The sequence below is a fragment of the Melozone crissalis genome, unplaced genomic scaffold (assembly GCF_028551555.1).
Source record: "Melozone crissalis strain CALT ecotype California unplaced genomic scaffold, PUWL_Pcris_2 ptg000013l_1, whole genome shotgun sequence".
Taxonomy (NCBI): Eukaryota; Metazoa; Chordata; class Aves; order Passeriformes; family Passerellidae; genus Melozone; species Melozone crissalis.
In genome coordinates this window covers 48793751-48811130 of record NW_026535791.1, presented here as the reverse complement: position 1 = coordinate 48811130, position 17380 = coordinate 48793751, and the positions used below count along the sequence as shown (strand labels likewise).

The following is a 17380-nucleotide window of genomic DNA, read 5'->3' as shown; positions in this document are numbered from 1 at the left end:
TAGTGGCAAAATGTTTTCAGGTTACTACCCTGAGGAGCATCTGGAAAAAAACATATTGTTTTTCTTTTACTGGCAATGGGGTTTCACGCACAGTTGAATAATCCTTTTAAAGTACAACTTTCTCTTCCTAGTTCCTGTAAAAAAATTAGGATTTATCTGGTTCTTGAAAAATTTTTCAAAATATATTTGTGATAAGGGATATTGTAGCAAAAAGAGAAGACACTGTCTCTAACCTGGTAGTTCCCTAAAGACAATTTTGCTTTGACCTGGATTCCTGGTAGCTTATGTAATCAGTCCATAGACTGTATCAGCTCATGAGCCTCATTTGCAACAGTTTGGACAAATAATGAAATATATCCCAACATGCACAGAGCATATTCAGAGACCTATTGGTAGCCAAAAAAAAAAGCTGCTTACATTCCTGCCTAAAAATTTCTGTTTAAAAGAAGTTAACTCCTTCCCACCTACAACCACCCCCTCCCCGCAACAAGATATTTACAATAGGCAATGTCTGGAATTATAAATAACTATGAAAAGAATTGGAAATGCACAAGGATAAATCATTCGTTTATATTAGACCTTAGCAAAAGCTTTTATGCATTTTTTGTGACATATTTTGATCTGAATTAGAGAAAGACAGGTACTTTGCCATTTTGACTGGTGCCACCTCCTGAAATAGCTGCCCTTGGTTTCACCCGTCTCGCTCTTGTATCCAGTCAGTTGTCATTCACAGTCACCAACAGAGCAGGTTGGATAGAATTTGGAATCCCAGCCAAAGCTGAAAAATACCTGAATTTGACTTATTTTCTCAGAGCTTGTTGTACACTTGAAAATTCAAGGTTCATTTTTAGTCTCTGGATTTTAGGTATAATCTGTACGCCTCTCATGGTCAGCACATTTAGGTTATCAGCCAAGGCTCAACCAGAGTTCTGCTATTACATTTTCTCAGCTAAAATTCACCACTTCTAAATAACTGATAAGGACACACTTCCAAATGATTTATATAGCAAGACACTTCAAGGAACATTTTTCATTTCAAATACTGTCAATCTTTGGGATTGGGAACGTTCAAGACATTATTCTCAGCTTTTTCTGAACACGTGTCCTCTGGTTAGGAGCTTGAACTAATACTTGCAGATACAAATTGACTTCTTGTGCATGGTCATGAGTTGTTCAAAACACACACAGAAGTTCCTTCTGTGGGGAGGGTCCTTTCTTCCCCACTCAGCTGTTACCCTGGTGTGCACAAAGCCATGCTTCATTATTCATGAGATGCTTTTCTGTCAAAATCCAGGGGATTTGGAGCAGGACTGACCCATGACCTTTTCAACTAGCAGGGACGAATAATTCATAAGGGGTGAAAATGGAAGCAAGAGAAGCCATCTGAGGCCTAGGCATGATTACCTTCCAGGGGGACCTTCCCCACTCCCCAAGGAGTCTCAGTTACGAACCACTCCTCTGCACCCGAAACCTAATTCAGCTTCAGCTCCATCACAGGCCTGCAGCACTACTTACATCTTCAATAAAAATCCATTTTGCCAGTATGATAGGACATTCTGCATGATGGAAAGGCACTATTACCTTTCAGATGGAGATCTTACATTTAATTAGTGATGCTTAGCATGCAGCAAAAAGCATACAAGCAAATTTAGTTGCAGGCAAAATTAGGATTCCAGCATTGCCTCTTTTAAATTAAATGGTTTATATTCTGGCTGTTGTGGAATTCCAGTCACTATTTTATCCAGCTGAGGTGACTTCAAGTTGATTCTTCTACCTTTTAAGCATCCCAAAGTTTGTAGTCAGTGAAGATGTTTTTTAAGACCATCATTCATTTCAAAATACATCTTGGCTTTTGGAAAACAGCTGAGCTGGTTCTGCTTAAAGAACAATGAACACATTATGGAAGGCCAGCAGTCTTCGATTATTAAATTAATTATATGCAGAACTGCTTTCAAAATATGTGATTCCATATTTCAGTCTGGTCTGCATGTCAGTGCAGAACTCAGTCAGAAATCTGTGCCCTCTTGGAGGCTTATATTAGTCTTACGACTCATAAAAACAAAAAGAGCATGTCAGCTCAGTGTGGAAGTCTGGTTTCAATTCACAAGAATTGACAAAAGCCACAAGAATAAAGCACCACGCATGAAATAACTTCTAAGGGGTGGAATATATGCTACATTTACTGAAACATGTAAAATTTGCACCTAAATTTTAAGTTCCTGCAGTAACTTAGGCAGTAAGCCCTAGATGTTTCTGTTTCTTCTCATGTCAGCAGAGAGAAAGCAGGTGCTCCACATGTAGGTGCCTCAGGTCTGCAGGGAAAACTGATGCTTGTTCAGAGGAGACTGTTTCGCTGGCTTGCCTTGAGCTAGGGGACTGGGTGCCATTCAAGAACTCCTGTAATTGAATTCTGCTTGTTCAAAGGACAGGCTATAAGAAAACTGTGTTGAACTTTTTCAAAATGTAGAATTCCCCTGCAAGCTAAATACCAATCTTGATATGTTTCAGAGGAACTCATACCTACAATGGAACAAAATTCCTTTATTTCTTTTTATGAAAAGCTGTATTAAATAAGCAATGAAAAATGCCTGGAAATTTCAAGGATGGGATATAATGACACAATAACCAAATTTACATTCTAGTTTAAAAAATGGCATAAATTTGCTAGATACTGAAACTGTAAATTTGTTGTGTCCCTTATAAGAATTAAGCTTTGGCTGAATTTGCTGTTGCAAACCAGTAAGACATGAGATGGTTACAGAGACAACCACTGTGACAATGTCATGCAGGACTTAGAGGTTCCTCTTCAAGTGAGGAGAGAAAAGGTGAGACCTTTTCCTGCAGCAGAGCTCACTGGTGAGTTCAGCAGCTACATGCACAGCCTTCCTACAACCTGCCCATGCTCTCAGCAACACCGCTGAGCACTTCTGAAGCAGCAGTAAAATCAGTTTGCAGATTTGTCAAGATGTCAAATGCTGAACAAGACACACAGGGCATTTACCTCAGAAATGCCAAATGTATTTTAGAGCAAAAAAATCTGAAGACAAGATTCTCACTGCCCTGAATGCCTTGATGTAAGAGCTCATGGGGCCCATTGTTTATGCTACTCTGGCTGGCATTCAGCCATGTGAATAAAAGAAAAGTGCTGAACTGATATTCTGTCTAAGGCTGAAGCATCATTAATTGCTTCAGAGCCATGTCAGGTCTTAGCAGATGGCAGAGAAGAAACTGAATTTCTGACATTTTTAATTAAAATGTAACCCCTATTATTATGGGATTAATAGTTATATAAATATAGCTGCACAATTTTAATGGACATTTGGTAAGAGCAAAATTCTGTATTTTTTGTAGACTTAACTTAGAAGGCTTAAAACCAGGTGAATGCATGTTTGTAGCTCTTGTGATTTCATTGCTAACCTACAAGCATTTTTCCTACAGTCAAGAGAACATAGTGAAAACTTCAGCCCCACTTTTTTTCCCCTATGGACCCACATTCATTGCAAACCTTTCAAAGGAAAGTGTTTAAATCCCTCAAATTAGATAGCAAGGTTCCCAAAAGCAGAGATATGTATTAATACATGTAAATGCCACACTTGTGGTGACAGGGGCCAATGACACTTTTTGACAGAGAGAAGCCTCTTTTCACTAAGGTTGATCTGAGGTACCAAGACTCTTCTCTGCCTGGATTGTGGCCAAGACAGTTTTGACCAGCAGAGATAGAGGCTTGTGCTCAGCTCTCTTGTCTGCAAACTGGCTCTATGCCCTGAGGCAGAATCACTCCCCAAACCTGTTCCCACCATGGGCTTCATTACACCCCATGTACATCTCTTCCCAACTGCTGCAAAGGACCCAACCAAGCTTCCTGTGGGCTGGATTTCAATAATCATAACTTGTCACTGGGAACATCAGGCCCTTCTTGTCCTCTACCACTTGTGTGCAAATGACAAAATTGTTTGAGAAATGAGTGGGGTCTCGAATACCAGTTGTTCTTGTTAAACAGGGGAGAATAATCAAGGCACTTTTTGTTTCATGGTATAACTTCTGTGGTCTGCAAAACCATTAGCTCAGAATGAGTGTTCAACATATACAAAAAGGGTGTGTGTTGTGTTTCTTTTGACTAGCACAGGACCAGAAAAGCCACTGTCATGTCTCTGTGAAGTCCAAATGTGTCACTCTCAGTGCCAAAATCCTGGGTGTCATTAACTTGACAAGTTTGAGACCCTCCTTCATGTGCAGTGCTTAAAGCTGCTTCACAGATGTCCCAGTACATCTTCACACCCTGCTGCTTTGTATGGGAGCCATATCCTCACCTTCACCCTCCTGCTGGGGGCTGAAAGGAGGGGAAGACCTTACACCACAGAAACCCTTCCTGGAAAAGGCATGTGGAAGAAAACGGGTGCTATTACAGTTGGACTGAGATTTCTCTCTGCTCCTACATGTGGATGGGCAGTGGAGGGAGGTGAGCAGCTGAGGCAGGAGCAGAGAGTACTGCTCCACTGTGGCAGTGTCCTCTCAGTACAGTTTTGGCTGGCCCTGCATTGCTCATGGTGTGCAGTCAGGCACCCTGCCTCCCCCAGAGTCCTTGCAAACCTGTGCTGCAGGGGCTAGGGCTTGTATCTTGGGCCACAGCAGGGCACAGCTATCAGGAGTGACCCCATGGTCTGGTGCACCACACTGGCCTCATTGGGGAGACCCAGGCATTTCTGCCCAAATCACCCCCTACAGTTTGCTGCTTATCCCTCTCCCACACATCTACATGCATACCAGCATAGGCAGTGGCTGTTACATGGATTGCCTCCTGCTCTGGGCCACCACAGGCTTGGCAAGTGATCCATGTTTGTCCCTGTATGGGGATGTGGATGTGAGGGGACAGAAGGCATGCCCAGGGAGAGGAAAAGGGCAAGGATTGTTTTTTTCAGCAGTGTGGGATGTGTGGGAAGACCCTGTCATGCTGAGGTTATTTTGGACTATGAGACTATGAGATACAGACTGTGAGAAACTGGTCTATAAACCACATGTGGGTGCTAATCTGCACACACACTGTGTAGATGACTGGGCAGGAAGGCTGAGGCAGAAGAGCTTTGGGACTGTGACTATTCTCCCTTCTCTTCTACGCCTTAAAACTGCAAATTGCCAGTTAATTTCCTTATCCACAGAAGCAGCAGGCAATTGCAAAGGGTTTCAGTGCACCCCTGGTGAGTTTGGCTCCTGTTTCTGCCAGGGCCCCAGAAGCAGCCTCTTGGAAGCTCCTTTTGGGACCTGTGGGGGTGTCTGGGAGGATGCTCTTCTGCCTCCTCCTTTGAGAGGGGGAAGGATGGAGAGGGCTGCTGCACTCTCAGTATGTGTGATGGTTTAAAAACTCCTTGGGTTTTTCTGAACAGCAGCTACTTGCAGGGTACAACACTTGTCAAAGTGCAGCACATTTGCTCATCCTCCAGTGATCTGTACAGAAATAATTATTCCAAAAATCTTTTTTTATCCCCAGTGTGTGAATTTCAGACTGGCATTGCTACCCTGCAGAGTAACAGACATGTTCAGGATAATGGGATCACTCAAAATTATTCCCTTCTACAACAGAAACTGCTGTAACAGTTGCATTGCTTCTAACAGATTGTAGAAATACTTTTTGTTTTTTAAATTGTTGCAGTAATGTGAATCCAGTTTAGCCTTATCCTCTGGCTTCTCATGCTTGCCCAGTGATTAATGCAAGGTGCCCAGTACTGTCACACCAGGATGACAGCACCATGTGACTGCTTCATGTGAGGGTGAGCCATTTTGGAAGACGAGACCCAAGGGCATGGCTCCTGCCAAGGATGCCCAAACCCCCCTGCACGCCACCTTACCTGGGCTGGGGCACTGGAGGAGAGGTGGGTGAGGTCCCCGATCCTGGCAGCTGCCCGTGGGTCACTGGAGCTGATGAGGACGGGGGCACTGATCTCCATGGAGTGCCGGTTGCTGGCGGCCTGGGAGGACTTGTGTGTCATGCTGAGGGCGGTGAAGGAGTGGCGCTTCTTGGCGTTCTTCTTGCCTTCCACCTGCCTCTGGGCCGCGCCAGCCGCCCCCGCAGCGGCCAGCGTGGAGCACGGGGCCAGGCCCACCGCCGCCGCCGCCGCCACCGCCACCGTCTCCGTGGCCAGCGGCAGGTCACAGCCAGAGGCCGCAGCCGAGCACGTCTTGTCCATCTCCATGAGCTGCTTGGCCGATTCATTCAGCTGTGTGGGGAGGAAAAGAGATAGATGAAGAAGTTGTAGAGAGTGATGAGGTTCCCTCCACTGCAGAAAAGGAGGCTCAGTGGGACCTTATCTCTCTCTACAACCACCTGAAAGGAGGTTGTTGTCACCACAACTGACAGGACAAGAGGAAATGGCCTCATGTTGTGCCAGGGGAGGTTTAGAATAGGATATTAGGAAAAAATTCTTCACTGAAAGGGTTGTCAAGCACTGGAACAGGCTGCCCAGGAAAGTGGTCGAATCATTGTGCCTGGAGGTGTTTCAAAGACTTAATAGACATATAGCCCTTCAAGGCCATGGTTTAGGGGTGGGCTTGGCAGTGCTGAATTAACAGTTGGGCTGGATGGTCTTAGAGGTCTTTTCCAACCTAAATGATTCTATGATTCTATGAATTGATTTGATTTATGAGGCCAGATGAATTATTTCCATCCACTTGTTAATGTCAGGAAGATCAGAAGAGGCAAAGTAAGCATCTAGAAGAGTTAAGCTAGAACAAGACACCATAAATTGGTCCAGCTACAGCATTTAAAAACACAGAATTCCCCAAAACAGCTTTTCCCAGGCTGCTGAGTCAGAGCCTGGGGAAGGAGGCAGGAGCCTCTTCATCAATGTTTTGCTGTTCTCAGTTCCATCACAGGCCTGTGCTTGACATTTGCCACACATGGTTTTGATCCAAGGGTACAACTTCCAAATCTTCCCAGTTTCATTTCCCTGCCTCCCACCTAACACAGGTTATCCAAATGCAGATACAAGCTAAATGCATTTTTCCTAGCTTTACCACCTAAACTTTGGAAGAGCTTGATGGCCACTGGAAGATTTGCTCAGAGTCTAGCTTGAAAACGTGGTCTCATCAGTTCTTTTGAAGAGTTTAACACTTGATCTACAGCCCATGAACTCCGCACTAGGAGGCTCAGGCCAGCTTTCAGCCTGCTGCTCCTCATCCAACCCACACTCACAGACAACCTCATGTCTATGCAGGCCACAGGCATGCTGGGTGGTGCAACCCTGTCGCTGAAGTCTCTTACCTCCCAGCCTCCATAACTCATCCAGGAAAGCTGCACTGTACATGGCTGGAGAGATTTCAGACACGCAGGGATGCTACCGTCACTAATGATACATGGAGTGCACTCTGAAGTCAGCAGTGCTTTCTGCACAGCACTCATTGCCAATACATCTTCCCTCGAGGGATGTTAACAGCTGATGGAAAATGCCACATTTTGCCCATAGACCTTTATATTAAACTAGGATACGCTGCAATATGTTTGCATTTAATGAACAAAAACAACATATGAGAATAGGAGCCACAATTAATGCACACGTGCTTTTGCATTCACTGCTATTCTGAGACCCACATAAACCAGAGCTGTATGTAATACTATTCTGGACCAAAACAAGGCCAGTTTTTATTCTATAACTACTTTTATGAATTAATGCAGCATCCAAGAAACAGTTGAGGACACAGTCTTCCAAAGCTCTAAATAGGAAAAAAAAGAATAATAATTTCTGCTCCAAGCCAATCCAATTTTGAAACCCAACACAAGTGGAAATAAAAGGGAAAAAGAGAGAGAAGGGAAAGATAACAACAGAAACATGCAGTTAAACAAATGTGTAATTGCGTATCTTTTATACCTCCCAACCGCTGTCACTATGCTGTAAATAAAAGAATAGATGTTGCTAGCCTTAGGCTGGTCCTCCTGAGTTTGAAAGCACTTCTGACTCCACAAGGACTCATTCACTGTAACAGAATACTAACCTAGAAAGTAAACCTCAACTTGCAGGATCCTTCTTTCTGTGACAACTTCCACTAGTCAACCAAGAGCCTCCAATTAATGATGCTCCACTACTTTCCGAGCTGCTGGGAGTCCTGCAACCATTCAATTAGCAAGTCATTTTCCCAGCTGCACTGTCCAACTTGAGACCATGCTTACAGCCAGCACAGTGCACTGCACCTGCCAATTTTCGCCGATAACAGCTGATCCTATTTCAGATTCTTCAGAAATGTCCATTATTTCCCACTTCATCATGCTCTAAATTGGTACAACCTAATATTTGCCAGCAGGCTCCAAGTTGCAAGGAAACCAGATGGCTCCCCTCCCTTAAGTAGGTGTTACAGCTCTGCTTACCCCATTGATGAAGATAGTCTAGCTGAATTACTTGAAATATTAAGGAGAAAAGGATAAAGCTATCAAATATGTATGACTCTTCGACAGCAGAGAGTGAGGAAATTTTTGCGCATCAACAGCAAGAAGAAAAAGAATACATTTTAGCTCTTTAAGATAGGAAAAAATAGACTTAAAAAATAATTTAGAACTTCTGATTTTACAGTGTGCTATAGGTGGAAAATGAAGTACTCCAGCTCTTGATATCAAGCTCTGAATCTCTTGTAAGAATTAGATTATAAATCCCACTGTCTGGAATCCAATTTAACACTGAAGCTGTTCTTTTTAGAACAACAAAATCCCTTACTTTTTTGTTCAAAGTGGCACTTACTTGAAATGTCAATAAGAAAGCAAGCATCTAAACATGAAGTGATAAAAAATAACCCTGTATTGATATAAACAAAAATAAATCTCTATATCAGTAGAAGATTGAAGACAGAAAGAAAACTCTTCCCCAAACAGTCGAGCTAATGAACTTTTGAGAATGTCAGAGTCTTCCTGAAATACTGGGAAAAAACTATTTTGGTCTGCCAAGATAAAAAATGCTTTATAGCCTTACAACTTTATTTTTGTAGAGAACTGTTTTTAAACAGCTTTGCCCACAGATGCTGGAAAGTACTTCCCAAATAGGCTATGAATGCCAGAGAAAAGTCTGCTTACTACTTTGTAAAAGCAAACAGTTCTTCCTCTTCACAAAAAACTTTTAGAAACCTTTTTTTAAAACATAAACATGATTGCAAATTTCTTATTTTAAACTCTGAATATGTAAACAAGTATTGCTTTCTGGTGTCTGTCATCTGATCTTCAGGCAGAAGCTTCCAGATGAGAAGCTTAATGGAAAGTTCTGACCCACAGTCAGTGTCAGGAATTTGACATTTCTGGAAGCCTGTAGCTCTTATGACAATCTCCATTACCAGAACTCAACTTTCTCACTCAGTTTTGATTCCTTCTCTAGAAAGATCTTACATTTGTGTTTGTGGTCCTGATAAGCCCAAAGTATCTTGAGACTTATGCTCTTGAGACTGCAGAATGACTGATTTTAGCCCAAATCCATTCTTTGCAAAGGGGATGTCCTAGAAAACTTGACATAGGATTTAGAGGGATAAGGCATGGATATGAATGCCAAACCAGTCAAACATTCCCAGCAGTCCTGCAGTCCTGTCTAGAAAGGCAAAATCTTGCAATAGCAAGCCTTATATTATCTGAGGGACTTTATCATGCAAGGGATGTGATGAGACGGCACAGTAAAACTGTTCACAGTGTCTCAGTGACTATTGGCTGTGAGTCCTGCATGCTGAGATAAGGATGCACCAGTCTCAGTTCATGGAGCTACTGTGCCTGTTTCTCAGGAAGACCTTCCCCAGCTGTGAGTAATCATACTGGAGACAGCTACAGCTCATCTGGTTTTGGGAGTGAAGGGTAGGAGTGGAATACTTCTGTGCACAGAGCCTTGTTCACCTCCAAACAACCTTTTCCTACAATGGGAGCAGTAATCAAGTGCTCTTCATTAAAAATTGGTGGCCTTTATCAGGAAGCCATAGTCCCCACCTTGCCACAATGCAAGCTGTCATGACATTAGCATCCAAGTAGAAGGCCCGTGTGATATGAACTAAGGGAGAGCTTTTTCCTTCTTCTGGCTTTTAGTATGACTGTCTTAGATACTCTGCTTGTGACTTTACCACATAGGTGACAAATATTAAGCTACATAATTCAGGACTTCTCCACTACCAAAATTATTTTTTATTATTCTCCACATAAATCTCTTTTTTTTTCTGCAAATGTATTATGATGAGTTTCTCTCCGTCTCTGTTTCATGTGCTTGCATGCACACATATACACACACACTTCTAATTTCTAATACATGTGGGTTTAAAAGGGACCACCTATAAATGCTTTCAACTTATTTCTCTTTTAAGGATGAGTGGATACAGGAGAGAAACTGTCATCTACACTGATGGCCCCATGTGGGACCAAATATGTCCTTTACATCCCAATATGACTTAATGAACTACAGTTTAAATGGGCAACATTATGCACCTAGTTACATACCCCAAATGGAATGAAGAGTAAGGAAAACCTACTTCTTGTCCAGTGTGGGTGACAATTAACTCTAGGTTTACTTCAAATAGCAAATTATTACTTTGGAATTTCTTGTTGTTATTATTATGGAACAAGAGAGAAACATGGGAAATTTAGGTCAGATTTAAATAATTAATCCTTACTGCGTCTCCCTTGACAAATATGCCAGTGCATTTACTAATCCATGTTAGTGGCAAAATTATCCTATCCCAGTTTAGACTTCCAAGGGACACTTTGATACACTGTGGTCACAACAGCAGCTCCTGGGTTGTGGCATTTCCCTGACAGTTCTCTCTTCTGTAAGAAGGAGGACTGTTCTGCTATTGAATACTGTTATTTTCTAGTAATTTAGGTCTGGGTAAGGGATTAATTTCTGACTGACATCTGTCCTACCAAAGACAGGACCTCACTGTGTGGCTTACAAATATACTTCAGCATGTACTTGATACTGTGCAGACCAGTGTTACTAATGTGTGGCTAAAATGTCATTCTTCTCTAAATAAGAAAAGATTGCTTAAATTCTCAGTTTTACACATGTGATTCAGTATTTTGATAAACTGGAGCCAATTTGAACTGGAAAGTACACTTTATTAAGATTTTCACTTGCTACAAAATCTTTGTTTTCTGTCTTTATGGAAACTATTAGCTAAAGAATGGTGCTGTTCAAATACAGATATTTGGTGCTGTTCAAATACAGAAGATTCAAATCAGTTTTAAAAGCAAAAAGTTACAAATCCCCTCAAATCTCTACATATCCAATACAGAAGAACAAATTGGAAAGAAAAAATATCATGCTTAAGGTTTTAGAAAGGAACCACTGAACAGAGTAGAAAACACAATTAAAATTATTAATAAAACATCTTCACAATGTCCCCCTGAAAGAGTGAAAATATCTTCACCTAGGGACTGCCGATTTTTATACTTTGTGGTTCATAAATATTGAGAAGATCATGCACATCCCTATTTCATGCCTTGCGGAGACTTTGGCAACTTGCAGTTCTATATCTGATTTTGTGATTAAAATAAACAGTCTGAATTTATTACTGCATTTTCACTTCAGAGTAGGTACTTTCAGGAAATACTAAGTTCATAAAATGTCCTCATTAAACTAGTTTGCTATAATTATAATTTATATTCTGAAGCACAGTGAGATTATTAAGTAACTAGGGTCATAACTATACAAGATTCTTCTGTCTCTGCTGGGTTCCTGAGAGGCCTGCATCTGTAAAAGCATTTTCAGACCCAAAAAGTAGTCTTTCAGAAAGCTAAAACAGCTCTTCCTTACTATTATCCCTACTGGCAAATGCAGGATACAATCTTTCTTCTGCTGCAGCCAAGTAACAAAACAGCCTTTGACTCAAATGGACATTAGGAGGAAGTACATTATACTTTCTTTACCTGATATTTTACATGCTCTTTGGTAGGATAGTACAGAAGGACACACAGCAATTCCAAGAGCTTACTAGTGGGATATTAGCAGACAAATTTGTGCCAAAGCCTCTTTGACCAAGTCATATTGAATGTATCTATTATTTTAATCTTTTGTGTTTAGTTAATTCTGATTTAAAAGTGTTTAGAGAAAGTCTCCAAAGTTCTCCACAGACAATTTAAATTAATTCAGCAAAACCTACAAAATCCTACCACAATTATTCATTTAGGCACTATCTTATGAAGAGTAACTAGTAAGGCACAGTTTAGGAGAAAATATTATAGATATACTAAAGCAGTACTTAATGGTTTTGTGTTAATCTCTAACAATCCACTATTGCCTTTTCTAATTTATTGCCAGAGAGCAACAAGCAAATTTGGAACAGATTGTCTGCAAGTGGTTTATCCATCATGGAAGATAGATTTCTGAAACCCACACTGTGATTGAGAGCAGAGTTATTCCGTTCACCCAGAAAATATAAGAAGCACAGTACATGTGCTTGCTTGAACAGATTCAAATGAAATGATAGCTGCAGAAATACTTCCCTAGGACACATCTCAAACTTTAAATGTTCTGTTCCTCCAGCCATAGGTTGAGGCATACATCTCGTTCTCTTTTCCAAAAGCCTGCTAAATATGTCAGCATGTTCTCAAGAAATGAAGTCCCTAAAACCCTACAGCAGACAGCCTTCCTAACCAGGGTCATCCACATATACAACAATGTATAGTCCAAAAAAAGCAAGCCAATCATTTTTGTCTACAACATGGGTCTTTGAAAGGCAGCAGTACTTAGCAATCTATTTGCCTATCCTACAAGATCTTTCTCATTTAGCAGCAATGTCACTTCTAACGCACTGAGGGGCTGAAGGAATGTAGCATATTAGAACAGCATGTGCTTGGACGAGCGTGTCATCATGATCGTGCAGAATGAAAATAAATGATGCGTGCAGCAGAAGTAAACACTAAGCCCTGGGTGGTGAATTGGGATTTTTTTCCCCTTTTTTTCTGAATAGTTTTAAGAAGGAAAATGGTCTGCAGTGGTGGAGAACAAGCTTGGTGTATCCCAGAGAAATGCATTATCTGCTGCAAAGTCTGTTCAGGAGTTAAGCACAGCAAGAAACCTTATGGAAACGAATGTCTAAAGAACTGAGAAGAAAGAAAATAAAACTAAATGCAATATCATTAAAAATAGATTACCTTACCAAAAAGAAGTATGCCTTCTAGATCCCCCTCCACTTCCTGAAACAATGCTAGCTATTTAGCCTTCAGCTCTAAGTATGAGGACTCTCTTGCTCTGATCTGTCATCTCTGAATCTCTGATCTGCTGTGTGCCTTCGGTATGCCTAAGGATTTCCTTTTTCCTTCTATCTGTCCCCTATAGACACCCTTTTCCATAATGAGACACTCATAACTGCACCAAAGCTACTTTGAAAGCAAGAAGTGTAACCAAATACAGCTTTACTCAACATCAGAAAGAGTGGGAGAATACAGCCTATTTTTACTTATAAATTATTCAGAAAGCTAAATAAAAAGTGCAGTCATGAATTCATGGGCTTGATCCTAATTCCTTTGAAGTCAGTGGCAAAACTCCAGCTGCCTTCAACAGTGGAAGGACTGGTGCCCATCTGGCACCAATTTCAGTACCAGAAGAGTCCCTGTTGAAGCTTGTGCAGATTTTACTGACAAACTATTTTTTCATCAAAAAATTAAACTCATTGGAACTTAAGTATTTCCCAGTAAACTTGCTTGTTTTGACAAGATGTCCATCAGGAAATTGTTTTGCAGATGATGTTTCTCAGCTAAGACAAGAAATTACCAAAGCCATAGTGTTTTAGGAGTTCAACAGGGTACTTGCACTCCTGGCTGAAAGTCCCTGTGTGGGGGAATAGCCATGGGAGACCTGAAACAACACTAACACTTTCCAAATAGAAAGCCACCAGCTTTCTGGATGTGCTGAGTATCCTTCACTCTTGTTCTTGTAAACTGGAAAACCTTTGTGACTCCCCTCCTGAGTCCAGGTGTCCACCTGCACCATGAGGGAAGAGGTTGGTGCTAGCAGAAGTGTGAGCAGCCTTGATGGGACCTGGATGAGTCAGGAGGCTTTGAGGAGCAGTTCAGGTGATATCCTCATTCCTCACCAAAACCTGGCAGCTGTATGAGCCTTGTATCATTACAGCCAGTTACTGCAAGGAAGGGAAGCCCTCTGAAGGAGTTTTGTGCTGAATCTAGAAAGCCCTTTCCTTATGAAGACTTCCACTGTGAGCCAGCTGTACCTAAAAACTTCAGCGCAGGCTAGGAAAGATTGTTGAGATCCTGGAGCAGACCTGTATGGATCACATGTAAACTCCACACAATATCTTTAAAAAGAATCAAGTTTTGTGTTTTCAGAGTTTTCAGGCAACTTTCTACCTCCTTCCTTCCTTAATGTTTCACAAGGCTCCTGTGCTATTGCTTACTCAAGTGATCAACAATACCCATACAACTATGAATTAACTGAAAATTGACAAGTTAAATACCACCAACTAAGGGCAGAGGATGTCTTCAGAGTTAATGCATACATCAAGCCTGGGAGTCTTAAAGCAAATGGCTTCCAAATTACATTGTGTGGCCCCAAGTACTTATAAATGGCATTGTGAACCAGGAACACCATGCTCATGATGTTGCAGAGACCCTTCTCTTCCTAATAGCTGCACTGTGCACTCATGCTGCCAGACGTGACACTGTACCCTTTTGCTCATACTCTCAGATTTGTTCCTGGAAATACAGTTCTTGAAAAGGCTGGTTTTGGAATGATCAGGGTTGTGTGAAAGAAGCAACAATACCATGTAATTTTTTAAAGGAAAACCCTTGCTTCTAGCTTAGTGAGACATAAGGAGGAAAGAAAAAACCCATGTATTTGCTGAAGCCCTTTATAAATTTGATAAGAAAAGTGTTCTGGTTGGTAATGAGAAAAAGATCTACACCATCACCTCGCATCATCAATGCTATGTGCAGAAAGCATGAAGTTGGATACATCTTTGCAGGTCTTAGAAGCCCTTGGAATTGCAGCACAAGGAGCCTATGGGAAAGCCAAAGTAATTTTTCAAGTAATGCAAGGCTTTGCCTACACTGAGCAAGCAAGGAGTCTTTGTTGCAGTGATTTACAACTTCGTGTAGAATAAGAAATCTTGTGCAATCAGGGAAAATTAAGTTTTATGTGCTGCAACTGAAGATTACCTGTGGGGAATTGCATACAAATAAATGCACTGTACTCTCTGTCTCTGATATAGTGGAAATGAAGAATGAAAGCAAATGCCAAGATAATGTTTTGGTTCAATTGCTTATAAAAAGAACCAAGGTATACACAATTCAAGCAGATATTAGCACTAAAGGGTTGTGATAAACAGCCTCGCCCTGAGTGTACTATGTTTAGAGACCTTTTTTCTACACAGTGTTCTGGCTTCTGCTTCCCAAATACAAGACAGAGAAGGACTGCTGGATGTGGCACATGGCATTTGCAGTAGTGTGACATCCCATGGGGCTGTATAGTGAAATTCTGTGTGCATGGAGCTCCTGCTACAGCTGGCTATAAAGCAAGGTTGCTGGTTGTGGTGGAGGGCTCCTGCTCCAGCTCCAGGGTCACACTGCATGTTTCTCTGGAAGCAGCCAATGGATGTCAGCCCTCTGTCACAAAACTGCTGTGTCTTTGGAGAGATGCATCCAGCCTTTGGGTTTGCTATTTGCCAGTTGGGGTGAAAGTGTGAGTCAGGACAGATTGTGCTGCTGAGAGTTATGAGATGCTTCTCTGAAATGGGGGATGAATTATGTGTTTGAAAAGGGCAGCTGCACCAGGATACATGAATCGTTTCTGTGACAGGGAGACTGGTCTTCTTAGCTATGCACACAGATTAAAAAAAGGAATTGTGCTGAGGGAGACATGACTTGACAGCCTGAGTTTGTGTCTCCTGTGGTTATTACAGTGCAAACTCTGCTTTGAATTGCCTGCACATTTAAAGCACCTTCTTCCTGCATAGATATGCTGATGCCTGGTACAGCAGCATGGCTCTTTTCCCTCAGTGGGAGCATTAACTTGCATCCTTTTTTGTTCTATGCAGTGACCAGTTATTTTAAAATTATTTTTACATAGCCTTGTCTCACCTTGGAGACCTCTATACTTCTGTCATACTGCTAAAAGGCCGACAATGAACTGGGATGGCATTATGGGCCAGGGGCCATTGCACATGACATATTGCACCCTGCACAACTGGCACATCTCTTTTTATTGGGGGGAGCCTGACCAGTAATTGAAAACCAGTCTGTAAGAGATGAAAATAAGTTTTCTCTGCTATATGATGATGCAATTGGGTTCATAACTCCCCCCCCCCACCTTGTGGAAGAAAAATCTGACAAAGGTGAACTGTGTAAATTCCCTAAACTCTGAAAATTCTTGGCTGAAAATGGCAGCACTCAACCTCATACTCGTGGCATGACTCACTGCCCCTCACCTCAAAGAACCATTTATAGACCTCTTTGGAGAGTCTGAGATGTTAAAATATGATTGGGGGCAAGGTTGAGTTCAGAGTGGGAGGTCTCATCATTGACTTGCCAACATCTGCAGTCAAAAGGATATTGAACTCTCTGGCAAACAAACTAGAAATGTTACTTGTTCAACTTTTTGGGTTTAATTTCTGGTTCATGGTAAAGGATGCACACCCAGTGCAGCGGAATCATGCAGTGAAGCAGCTAGTGCCTTTGCCTCTTGCACACCCATCTGGAGCTGGATCAATGTTCTGGTTTCTGTCCAAGCCTGCTCTGCCACAGGTGTCACTGCTAGATAAGAGGTGTGCCATTTCTGCAGCCCCAGTGAGCTTGGAGCAGATCATTTAGGATGCTCAGGCACATGTGTCACATTACTGCAATAAAGTACAATGATTGCCAGCATTAGTCACTTTTATGACATCCATATGCAAATGCTGTTTATGCTAGTATGCTACAAGTGGAAGGAATTTGGAAAACCACTGCTCTAGACCATGCTGTTTGAGTTCTGAGATGGCAAAAGGAGTGGGCTAGCAAAAAATCTGCACAGTAGGAAATCTTTCTGAAACTGCAGAACACTGGAGGTTTTTTCCTGTTTGTGGAATTACTCAAGCTCAAATATTTTCCTAACGCATTCCTTTCTGAAAACAGTCTGCCCTGCATTGCACCTACATTCCGTAGGCAGAGAGACAAGTTGTCTCAAAGAAACTGAAATTTTGCAAACTGTGACCACATTGTGTGATGCAGTCACACAGAAACATTTATTCATACTTATTTTTGCCATTAAATGCTGAAAAGCTCCTACCACACATCAGAATTCCATTGTGAGAAGCATTATGCAAACAAAGAGCAACATGACAGCTCTTGGCCCAAAGGAAGTACAATTTAGGATGGGGACAAGAGACAATGTATAGTTATAGACAAAATATACAATGCAACAGTCTTATCAGCAAGATGGACAGAGAATTG

General features: G+C 41.7%; 1 protein-coding gene across 1 annotated transcript in view; it reads right to left on the bottom strand.

Moving 5' to 3' along the window:
• Positions 1-17380, bottom strand: part of SH3RF3 (SH3 domain containing ring finger 3) — a 246174-nt gene that overhangs the window by 57047 nt on the left and 171747 nt on the right. Inside the window, exon 4 of the mRNA XM_054272003.1 lies at positions 5844-6212. Coding sequence (XP_054127978.1) covers positions 5844-6212 — 369 coding nt within the window. The remainder of the gene's footprint in view (positions 1-5843; positions 6213-17380) is intronic.